Source organism: Schistocerca cancellata, chromosome 1 (assembly GCF_023864275.1).
Source record: "Schistocerca cancellata isolate TAMUIC-IGC-003103 chromosome 1, iqSchCanc2.1, whole genome shotgun sequence".
Taxonomy (NCBI): domain Eukaryota; kingdom Metazoa; phylum Arthropoda; class Insecta; order Orthoptera; family Acrididae; genus Schistocerca; species Schistocerca cancellata.
Window position 1 is genome coordinate 762,001,837 of NC_064626.1, and position 12,021 is coordinate 762,013,857.

Below are 12,021 nucleotides of genomic sequence, written 5' to 3' on the forward strand. Positions count from 1 at the left end.
CAATTATTTGTTTGTTTCAATGTCAAATATGACCTAATTGCAGAAAATTAAGTTTGCATTCTCACAGAGGTGTTTCCAAAGCTGGGGAAGCAAAATGTCAGAAGTTAATCCTTCAAATTCACCCCAGTTATTTCTGATGCATTTAGAAATATGTACTGGGCCTATAACATAAAACAAGGGAAAGTAGTACTAAGTTGTGGTGGAAACTGGAAATTTGCGATAAGGTCTTATGGGACCAAACTGCTGAGGTCATCGGCCCTGAAGCTTACACAATACATAATCTAACTTAAACTATCTTATGCTAAGGACAATACACACACCTATGCCCGATGGGGGACTCGACCCTCCGATGGTGGGAGCCACACGAACTGTGACAAGACGCCTCAGACCTCACAGCTGTTGAATATTTTCAAAATTACTAACAGCTTTTCTATTAATTGAATTATTGTCAGAACAAATACAAATAATGTTTAAACCTAAGTCTTCCAGCCAATCAATACTTTTATTACATTGAACAACTGGTCAGCAGTCGTTTTATTTACAGGCAAGATATGGACAACATTTTTGAATGATGAAATTACACCTTGCATCATAAACACATGAGCAGTTGTTGCAAGAGGAGTGCTATCATGTGCCATACCAACAAAAGTTCTTCCTTTGTAGCCCATGACTGGCTTAATGTGTACTTCATCTGACATGAATGTCACAAAACAACACTGATGATTTGGGTTTGGTACTTTCTCCCTACTGTAACTAGAAAGTTTGGATTGTTAGGATCAACATTAATATTTGCACAGATGTTTCTAATAGTACTAAGATGAGGTAGAATAATATTTTCAGTGTTCCTTATGAATCTGTAAGCATGGCCCGAAGTAAAAACCAACAAAGAAGCAAATACTAAAACATGGGGAGGAAACCTTTATCTCTCAGAACGCGAAAAGCTTAACTGAAACTGACTTCTTATTAATTCAACAGCAGATTTAATTTTCCCCTCACATTCTAAGTTATCTAACAACTCAACAATGATGTGTTGAAGATGTTTTTCTTCCTTTTTTCACACTAAACTTTCAACAAATATTATAATATTGTCTAGATCACGGATTTTACTCACAGTTTTTGGAACTTTCTTGGAAGTAATTTCACAGCCCTTAACATAAATGCTTACACTGAGTTCCTGATTAATAATTATGTACAAAATATGATATGGTGTTATTTCAGTGTCTACATAAAAAAACAGTATATATGAACCATTCACTGCTTTTGAGCACTTTTCGCTACAAGTAACAGAGTCGAGGTTCTTTACCAGTTCTTGAAATGAATTGAAGGAAAACTTATTCTTCTAGAGATTTAATACTGTCCTCTGTGGATGCTCTCAGTGAAGAAGCTTCCCTGTGCTCCTGTTTTTCAGAAGGAGTTTCTCTGGTTTTTGGCATCACTTTCGAAATACACGAAGTGCAGTTAGGACATTTGCTTGGGACTACATTTTCTCGGAGTTGCGGCTCGCTTAGTGGTGCGGTTAACGTAGCCCCGGTTTTCCAGTCTACTGCTTGTGTTTCCCACAATATATCGCCTTCGCAGAAGTACAAATGGCAGACCTGCGAAGTGAAAAATAATATACTACACGCATGTCGCTGAAACTTTTACTGATACTCAAACTTCAACTGCCATATACTTTCGTCGATAAGTACGGCTTAAAATGAAAGGTACTCACCACAGAATGCTTGATTAACGAAGTTCTCTCTTTTGATCGCAGATAACCATTTCCTTCGCGTATTCTCATCGGCTGGAAATTTAAAAATGTGAACCTTCTTCTTCTCATCGTAATTACTGTCACAACCAGGAACACAATACTTATTCACCATGGCAATGATCTCTTCTGAACTGCTACAGGCAGTATACATTTAAAAGCACAGAAAAGCAAACGATTCCACAAGGGAATTCAACTCACTAACACTACAGCTCCGAAACAGTTATTTACATTGCTCCACATAACATTTCTACAGGCACCTAGGTTGCGCTACTACGGGTAGGTGACACTGGCCTTATACCTGAAGTTGATGACGTCACTTACCTGCTGGCAGAGAGTTGTAAGGCCTTGTGATTTAGGTGGTGTTGCATTAGCACGGAAATTTTCGCTCAGTTTTATCAAATTTGTAACTTGTAATTTGGAATAATTGTAATTTATTATTTGATTGTTTTAGACCTCTGTTCACTATTCGAACTGCGTAAGCTTGTAATTATTAGCATGTTTTGTTCCTATACAATATTATAATTTGTATCTATTACCATCTGTAAGTAAGTGTACTGTCCTCATGTATAATTACGACTCGTTCTCTTGTATACTGGATCAAAGAGACACGAATAAATAAATAAATAAATAAAACACTAAATACCATTTTCTACATCTATACTCTGCAAACCATAGTGAGGTGAATGGCAGAGGGTACGTTCCGCTGTACCAATTATTAGAGCTTCTTCCTATACCATTCAGTTATGGAGCGCAGGAAGAATGGTTGTCTGAATGCCTCTGCGCGTGCAGTAATTATTCTAATCTTATGATCTTATCTTCGCGATTCCTAGGTGAGCGACAAGTTGGGGATTGTAGTATATTTCTAGAGCAGCCACTTAATTTCGAATAAATAACAATGATTTTCATTCCATCCTGTCTCATTTCTTTCTGTTGTCGGCTTATGTCAATGCACTATTTTAAATGTATTGTGGAATGTTTTCTAGTTCCATTTTGTCCTGTCAGGTTGGAATCGAGCGCTATTGATTTGACAGTATCTCGAGTAGTACAAATCTTTACAAGTAAGAGAATGAATATCTTCAACTTTGAACTGCTTGTCGTGCTGAGAACCTGTCCGTGGATGTTTGTTTGTAAACATATAATTGGCCACCAATTGTGTAAACAGACGTTCTTTAGTCATGTGAGATCGGTATGAAATTTAGTGAAATTTTATAATGACTTTATTAGAAGTATGAAAATCTCTGTCAATACATTTATTTGCCTGAGAAAGTTATTCGTTTTTGAAATTGTCCACCACGTATATGATTCAGATTTCAAATATGAAGTACGAAGTAATATATAAATATTGACTTTTAACGCCGTGTAAGTATCAGAGTGTTTAATTGTTTGTGTCCAACTTGTATTTTTATGTTACGTTTGTTATATACAACATAATTATTGAACCGATGATTTCTCTCATAAATTACTGTAATTTTTAACTCGTACTTTCAGTTTTATAGATAAAGTGAGTCAGAAATATCATCCAGCGTTTATTAATTTTTTGTGCTTTCCACTGTCCGTGGATGAGTCAAACATGTCATATATAATTTATGAGTGCAACATTATTAAACATATGTGTCAAAGTATATTTAGTTAGTTAATTTCTTGTTCTGCTTATCATTTTCACGCTAAATCGTAATGATGTGGAACGAGTCATTTTACAGGCGTGAGTTAATAATTCCTGTCCACTGCCACTTGCCCATTATAGTAATAGAAATTCTTCTGCAGAATAGAAGGAATAGAAATGTCCATGCTGTATTTTGAGACATTAAAGTATTTTGAACGTCATAGATGTGCGTGCTTTACATTACTCACAAATTACTTATCACTATGAAATATTCATTGCCACCAAAAGAGCAAAAAGAGATAACTTTTTATGCTAGATTGGAGTTGGTCGTGAAATATGTTTACTTATTTACCGTGACTCTTTTGCTTGTTTTAGTCATTAATGGTATTATAATTATCTTTTGATCTGTTGTTGTATACATGGAAGCCTGAGTAGTAAAGTTGCACACTTTACCATAAGAAAGAGATGCATTTCATACATCTATAATGCAAATAATGTTAGTATTTTAGGTACTTTAATTTTTTTTTTTTTTACGTTTTCTGTGATTTACGTTTCTTTGTGGATATGATAACTTTTCTTATTTGTTTATAAAACTCTTTGTACAGACCCACATGCTTTATCACTCCTGATTGGTATTTTTTCTAAATTACTATTCCTATATCATATCAGCCAGTTTTGGTCACATATTGGACCTTGACGTCCCAGATTTCTTTGATGTTCAATATTGATAATACGTAGTGCTTACCAAATGCTGCAATTTCTTACAGCTTTTGACCAAGCCAGTGTTTTGATTCATCATCATCATTTAAGACTGATTATGCCTTTCAGCGTTCAGTCTGGAGCATAGTCCCCCTTATACAGTTCCTCCATGATCCCCTATTCAGTGATAACATTGGTGCCTCTTCTGATGTTAAACCTCTTACTTCAAAATCATTCTTAACCGAATCCAGGTACCTTCTCCTCGGTCTGCCCCGACTCCTCCTACCCTCTACTGCTGAATCCATGAGTCTCTTGGGTAACCTTGCTTCTCCCATGCGTGTAACATGACCCCACCATCTAAGCCTGTTCGCCCTGACTGCTACATCTATAGAGTTCATTCCCAGTTTTTCTTTGATTTCCTCATTGTGGACACCCGCCTGCCATTGTTCCCATCTACTAGTTAGTACCTGCAATCATCCTAGCTACTTTCATATCCGTAACCTCAACCTTGTTGATAAGGTAACCTGAATCCACCCAGCTTTCGCTCCCATACAACAAAGTTGGTCGAAAAATTGAACGGTGCATAGACAACTTAGTCTTGGTACTGACTTCCTTCTTGCAGAAGAGAGTAGATCGTAGCTGAGCGCTCACTGCATTAGCTTTGCTACACCTCGCTTCCAGTTCTTTCACTATGTTGCCATCCTGTGAGAATATGCATCCTAAGTACTTGAAACCGTCCACCTGTTCTAACTTTGTTCCTCCTATTTGGCACTCAATCCGTTTATATTTCTTTCTCACTGACATTACTTTCGTTTTGGAGATGCTAATCTTCATACCATAGTCCTTACATTTCTGATCTAGCTCTGAAATATTACTTTGCAAACTTTCAATCGAGTCTGCCATCACAACTAAGTCATCCGCATATGCAAGACTGCTTATTTTGTGTTCACATATCTTAATCTGACCCAGCCAGTCTATTGTTTTCAACATATGATCCATAAATAATATGAACAACAGTGGAGATAGGTTGCAGCCTTGTCTTACCCCTGAAACTACTCTGAACCATGAACTCAATTTACCGTCAACTCTAACTGCTGCCTGACTATCCATGTAAAGACCTTTAATTGCTTGCAAAAGTTTGCCTCCTATTCCATAATCTTGTAGAACAGACAATAACTTCCTCCTAGGAACCCGGTCATATGCCTTTTCTAGATCTATAAAGCATAGATACAATTCCCTGTTCCACTCATAACACTTCTCCATTATTTGCCGTAAGCTAAAGATCTGGTCCTGACAACCTCTAAGAGGCCTAAACCCACACTGATTTTCATCCAATTGGTCCTCAACTAATACACGCACTTTCCTTTCAACAATACCTGCAAAGATTTTACCCACAACGCTGATTAAAGAGACACCTCTGTAGTTGTTACAATCTTTTCTGTTTCCATGTTTAAAGATTGGTGTGATTACTGCTTTTGTCCAGTCTGATGGAACCGGTCCCGACTCCCAGGCCATTTCAATTATCCTGTGTAGCCATTTAAGACCTGACATTCCACTGTATTTGATGAGTTCCGACTTAATTTCATCCACCCCAGCCGCTTTATTGCACTGCAATCTATTGACCATTTTTTCCACTTCCTCAAATGTGATCCTATTTCCATCATCATTCCTATCCCATTCTACCTTGAAATCTGAAACATTACTGATCGCATTTTCACCTACATTGAGCAACTCTTCAAAATATTCCCTCCATCTGCCCAAGGCATCCACAAGATTCACCAACAGTTTTCCTGACCTGTCCAAAATACTTGTCATTTCCTTCTTACCTCCCTTTCGAAGACAGCTAATCACACTCCAGAATGGTTTTCCAGCAGCTTGACCCATAGTCTCCAACCTGTTTCCAAAGTCTTCCCACGATTTCTTCTTCGATGCTGCAATTATCTGTTTGGCTTTGTTTCTTTCTTCAACATAACTTTCTCTATCTACCTGGGTTCTGGTATGTAGCCATTTTTGATACGCCTTCTTTTTCCTTTTACAGGCTGCCTTGACTGTATCATTCCACCAAGCTGTTTGCTTCATCCTACTTTTACACACTACTGTTCCAAGACATTCTTTAGCCACTTCTAGTACTGTGTACCTGTACCTTGTCCATTCCTTTTCCAATGACTGTAATTGACTACATTCAACTAACTGGTACCTTTCTGAGATCGCTGTTATGTACTTGTGCCTGATTTCCTTATCCTGAAGTTTCTCCACTCTTATCCTCCTACATATGGACCTGACCTCCTGCACTTTCGGCCTCACAATCCCAATTTCACTGCAGATTAAATAATGATCAGTGTCATCAAAGAATCCCCTGAATACACGTGTGTCCCTCACAGCCTTCCTGAATTCCTGATCTGTTATTATATAGTCAATGACAGATCTGGTTCCCCTGCCTTCCCAAGTACACCGGTGAATGTTCTTATGTTTAAAAAAGGAGTTTGTGATTACTAAGCCCATACTGGCACAGAAATCCAAGAGTTATTTCCCGTTCCTGTTGGCCTCCATATCCTCTCCAAATTTACCCATAACCTTTTCATACCCTTCTGTTCGATTTCCAATACTGGCGTTAAAATCACCCATGAGCAGAACACTGTCCTTGTCCTTTACTCTAACAACTACATCACTGAGTGCCTCATAACAACTATCCATCTTATCTTGATCTGTCCCTTCACAATGCGAATATACTGACACAATCCTAATTTTCTTGCTAGACACTGTCAAATCTATCCACATCAGTCGTTCGTTTATATACCTTATTGCAACTACGCTGGGTCCATTTCTTTCCTGATGTAAAGCCCTACACCCCATTGTGCTATTCCTGCTTTGACTCCTGACAGGTAGACCTTGTATTCTCCCACTTCCTCTTCTTTCTCACCCTTACCCGAATGTCACTAACAGCTAAAACGTACAGCCCCATCTTACTTACAGCCTCTGCCAGCTCTACCTTCTTCCCAGAGTAGCCCCCATTGATATTAATAGCTCCCCATCTCATTACCCTTTGTTTGCCAAGTCGTATCTTAGGAGTCCCTGGTTTGTGAATTAGAGGTTGGACTCCGTCACCTCCAAAGATCCGAGGCATTTTGCTCTGATTATTGCCAGCATCATATTTAAAGTACCAGGGAAGCAGGTTGCTAGCCTTACTTGCCCCGAGTCCCATTGGGTTTTACCCCTAACGGCTGAGGGACTAACCGGTGGATTTGGTAGTCTTTGCCGTATGAGCACAAAGGTGACCACGACTCAGAATATGTCCGAGATGCCCAGCCTTATTCCAAAGTAACTGGTATCCCGACTGTCGGGACCACTTACTTGGCCACTCATACGTTGCCCGTGGTTCATGAACTAGAACATGACTACAGGAACCCACACCATGAACCACAGTGTTTTGATTTTGTGTTTCAAAATATGAAAAGTAATGTTCAGTGTCCCATAGTTTTTAAGAAAAAATTTAAGTGTAACTTAAGGGTTATTGATGCTATAGAGATGACTGCGATGTCACTTTAAGAGTTCTCAGACTGTACTTTTATTTTACAATAAAAGATGTTATATGGCTCAAAATGATTAAATGAAGAGACAGGTCAATGGGACACATTCTTGGATATCAAGGAATATTTAATTTTGGATGTAAGGGAATAACAGTTGTAGAGAGAGACCATGGACTGACTACAGTAAGCAGGTTCAAATAGACAACACCCCTCCTTCTGGACACCTCCTGGTTGTATTGATCACCATTTTCTCATTCAGCATGGTTGCTGCCACCTTTCTTCTACCTAGAATGGTATTAGTCCATCTGCGTATGGTGGTCTCACTGCCATGCTCTCCTGCAGCCCTAACCATGGATGCAAAGGTCATATTGCTAAAAGCCCCCCCCCCCCCCCCCGCCCCACCACCCCCAATATCCAGGAAGATGCAGAAAGCTATTTCCTGAAAGTATAGAGCTTTTTCCGCCTGGTGAGTGGGTGAAGTGCTGTATCACTTGATTTCCCTGGTTGATGTGAGTGTCAGCTTACTTGTAGAGGAACCTTAGCTAGCCTCTTCTTCCTACCATGCACACTAATCAGTTTTTTAATGCCCCTGTAAGAATGGAGGACAGACTGACTGTCTCATATTTTTGGCCTTGTGATCAGTTCTCCCTGGCTTTGGAATGAAAATAACTCTCACCACCCTCCAAGCATTAGGAACTATTCCTGCTGCTAGGCTGACCCTAAACGGTCTATATAGGAGTCTGATTAAATCCTACTTTACTTGTTGCAGTAGAACTGTAAAGATACCATCTGGGCCTGGCAACTTGAGCAGTTGAAACATTCCCACCACCCTGTGGATTTTTTGTAAGTCAGCGCATTCTATGGCAGATTCCCAATTTTCCCTGTGGTTACTTCTAAACAAGTGTCTCTCTGTGACAGACTCCTGCTCTGTGTTACCTGACGAAGTGCACTGAGGGAAGTGAGTCTTGAGGAGCACATCCAGCATCTCACTCGCTGTCCTTGTATTCTCACCATCCTCCTTCCTTAACATACTTCCTGGATTAGTTACTGTTCTTGTGAGGATCTTATGAACTTTAGCACAAGCAGCTGTACCTTCCACTTCCTCATAGGATGCATTCCAGCAAAATAGCTTTGCTTGCTTTATTGCAAGGTTTTGTTTCACAAGGGCCTCCTGATATTTTAGCCTATGTCCTTTTTCCCTTGCAAGGTTAAACAGGGTTCTTACTCACTTACTTTGCCCTTCCGGATTCCTGTTTGTGCACTTGTCAATGATTGGGCAGTTTTCTAAGTATGAGGTCATAACGGCAGCTGTCAATACCGGGTTCCTTGTTGAAGTTCTGACTTCAGGTAAGCATGAGTTATGTCTTTCCTCCATGAGTGTGTGTCTGTTTTCCTTGGATTCTTATAGGCCTTGGTCTGTTCAACACTCAGTTCAACCTCAAACTTAATATACTCATGGTCAGATAAGGATGGCTCCATTGCCACAGACTATTGTTTGATGTAACTACCCATCAGCGTGGGTCTAAAAGTTATATCAATTACTTCTTCCCTTCTTATATTCCTGGAGGTAGGTTCCTTACTGTAATTCAAGCTTTCCAGACTATTTTCTAGTACAAATTTGAGTAGGTCCGTATCTCTGCCATTGTTGTTGCTGCTTCCCTGCACTAGGCTGTGGGCATTGTCATCACAACTAACCAGCAATTGTTCATTCTGCTGTGACCAACTGTTCTATTTACCAGTCTCCTCACTTCCTGGAGAGGAGTAATACAGTCACCATAAGGAAGGTAAGCTAAGGCCAATACAATTTCGCTCATGCTTTCTTCCTCACATTGTTTGATGCTCATGGTAACTTAAGTCCCTGAAACAGAAGTCCGCGATTGGCATGAATGAAATTACATTCTTAACATAAATACGTGTTCTGCAGTTCTGTAGATTTCTAGTATAAATCAGCTTACCTCCAGTTCCTTTGAAGCTTGAATTGCCCCCCCCCCCCCCCCCAATATAGATGGGGTTCCTGGATCAGTGACACATCCACTTTATGTCTTCCCAGAAGATGACTCAGGGTGGCCGTTGCCCCATTACTGTGTTGCAGTTTTACCCTGTAACACTTGCAGCCTCCAACTTGCTGCCATGGTCACTTCTGATGTCTTTGATTAGCCTGGTGGCAACCAACCTGTGAGAACCCTAAGTACAATTTCATTTCTTGTTCTCACATTGCTGCCAAGGATTTTTCACTGACTTCCATCACAAGAGTTTGGCTGTCCAGTACAACCTTTTGGTTGATTACCCTCCAATCCTCTGTCAAGGATTTAAGGTTCTGTGCTCTTATTTTCTCAAACAATGTCTTTGGAGGAGAACCCTTGAGAATTTTTGGTACAAAAATTGATGCCTTTGCAGCCTTGAACAGATTGTCCACTGTCTTGACCAGCAGCTTCACCATCTCCCGCAGAGATATGTTGGGCACCATCTCCTTAAGCTATTCCACTGTTACCATCTCCTCACAGACAAAGATAAGAGCACCTGTGTCCAGGTAGACCCTCCTGAATATGGGTTTTGGACTCTTTGCCCCCACCCTTCTCCCCTATCTGATTAGTCTCTTCACTCCAAGACAGTCTTTTTTTTGGGGGGGGGGGGGGCTTAGGGCAAAGACTTTTTAGTTCCCTCCATTTATTTGCCCAAAAGGATGTCTTACTGTGAACAGTCATGGAATGCATAATACATGTATGTGTATTTATCACCAAAATGTAAAGGTGATGATGTGTGCTGCTCATGTAAAAGGACCATACACTGAACTTTCAGAAAAAAACCTTTTTGTAATCTGAAAAACGAGGAGTGCATGCTGCATCACTGTACTCCGGGTCTTTAAGAATGTGAACTCTATAACTTTTTACTAGAGCTGGAATCCTTACAAGATTCTGAAATTTATCTTCAAGCAATGGATCCAAGTAGGTTGAGCTATGTTGGACACATTAATGAAGACATTCAGTGAATTTATTGAGTATCTCATGCAAAAGCTTCAAAACTTGACACAACACCATCACATATTAAAATCTCAGAGGCACTACTTAAAATTTACCAAGGAACACTCTCCGATACTTCATGCAACATTATAATACATTTTGCACAAAACTAGACATGTTTGCTTCAAGATGCAATACAAGAGTTTCACTTACAGAACATTCAAGTCACCCTTCATCATTTTGCTGTGTTCCTTAAAACAGGGTATTGCTGTGTCATGTGATTGTTTGTAGCATGATACAACCACATTCTATTGTTGTTGTTGTTGTTGTTGTTGTTGTGGTCTTCAGTCCAGAGATTGGTTTGATGCAGCTCTCCATGCTACTCTATCCTGTGCAAGCTTCTTCTTTACTGTCTCTGACACAATTACAATGTCATCGGCGAACCTCAAAGTTTTTGAAACTTCCTTTCAGATTAAAACTGTGTGCTGGACTGAGACTCGAACTAGGGACCTTTGCCTTTCGTGGGCAAGTGCTCTACCATCTGAGCTACCCAAGCACGACTCATGCCCCCTCCTCACAGCTTTACTTCCACAAGTACCTCGTCTACTACTTTCCAAACTTCTCGGAAGCTCTCTTGCGAACGGGGCGTGAGTCATGCTTGGGTAGCTCAGATGGTAGAGCACTTGCCCGCAAAAGCAAAGGTCCTGAGCTCGAGTTTCGGTCCGGCACACAATTTGCCAGGAAGTTTCACATCATGCAGAGTGAAAATCTCATTCTCAGAGTTTTTATTTCTTCTCCATGGATTTTAAATCCTACTCCAAATTTTTCTTTTGTTTCCTATACTGCTTGCTTAGTACACAGATTGAATAACATTGGAGATAGACTAGGAAAACCTCTTTCACCAGTATACTGGAACAGTTACCATGCATCCAACTTGTTAATTACTTCAGTGATCGAGGCTCTGCACAATATAAAAACTTTTTAAATTCGTACCATCACAAGCAAGATCATGGGGTAACTGAAATATCAAACTTTTGCCGATATTCAGGGCAAAAATGCATGTGGTGTAGTTTGTGCCACTGTTAAACATTTAGCAACAAGAGAGAGTTTACAGAATCCTTATGACAGTCACATTTTCAGTCCAAAAGATCTGTTTACATTTGCCAAAACTCAAATTTCTGGAAAATAAACATTTTATGTTATGACAGAAGAGGTAACAAAATCCACAGACGTGTTACAAAAATCACATGACACTGGTTCTATCATTCCTGGGAGAAGAGTCCAATCTTTTTTTTTTTTAAACCAATGGTGGCTTGGAAAAAATTCCAGAGATTATTGAAGAACCCAGAGATACAAAGGTCAAATTCAATAAACCAAGTGGGCCTTTCTCAGATTATTAGTGGCCACAGCATGCTGAAGTTTGCTGTATCCTTTATGAAAACATTTTAATGATGTTGCCTGCTCCTGGCACAAGCACAAGTC

At 39.8% G+C, this 12,021-nt stretch overlaps 2 protein-coding genes across 5 annotated transcripts in view; one reads left to right on the top strand and one right to left on the bottom strand.

The window, feature by feature from the left end:
- Positions 1 to 723: 723 nt before the first annotated feature.
- Positions 724 to 1,992, bottom strand: LOC126162230 (uncharacterized). Its single transcript, XM_049918599.1, has 2 exons — positions 1,712 to 1,992; positions 724 to 1,595 (listed from the first exon to the last, which is right to left on the bottom strand). Exons 1-2 carry the CDS (start codon positions 1,899 to 1,901, stop codon positions 1,459 to 1,461), a joined length of 327 nt encoding a protein of 108 aa, XP_049774556.1. The 5' UTR covers positions 1,902 to 1,992; the 3' UTR covers positions 724 to 1,458.
- A 793-nt stretch (positions 1,993 to 2,785) lies between these two features.
- LOC126186585 (uncharacterized) overlaps positions 2,786 to 12,021 on the top strand; it is a 44,581-nt gene continuing 35,345 nt past the window's right edge. For 2 of the 4 annotated variants that reach the window (XM_049928223.1, XM_049928222.1), the window contains exon 1: positions 2,832 to 3,109. The gene's annotated coding sequence lies outside the window, so the exon portion shown is untranslated. Of the gene's footprint in view, positions 3,110 to 12,021 lie in introns of all 4 variants that reach the window. The other 2 variants (XM_049928224.1, XM_049928226.1) reach the window with 2 other exon arrangements.

Excerpts from the sequence above, each read along its gene's own strand:
- LOC126162230 (XM_049918599.1), bottom strand. The coding sequence starts at position 1,901 with ATGTATACTGCCTGTAGCAGTTCAGAAGAGATCATTGCCATGGTGAAT. Across the intron at positions 1,596-1,711 it reads CGTTAATCAAGCATTCTGTG|GTCTGCCATTTGTACTTCTG; the intron begins GTGAGTACCTTT and ends TTCACTTCGCAG.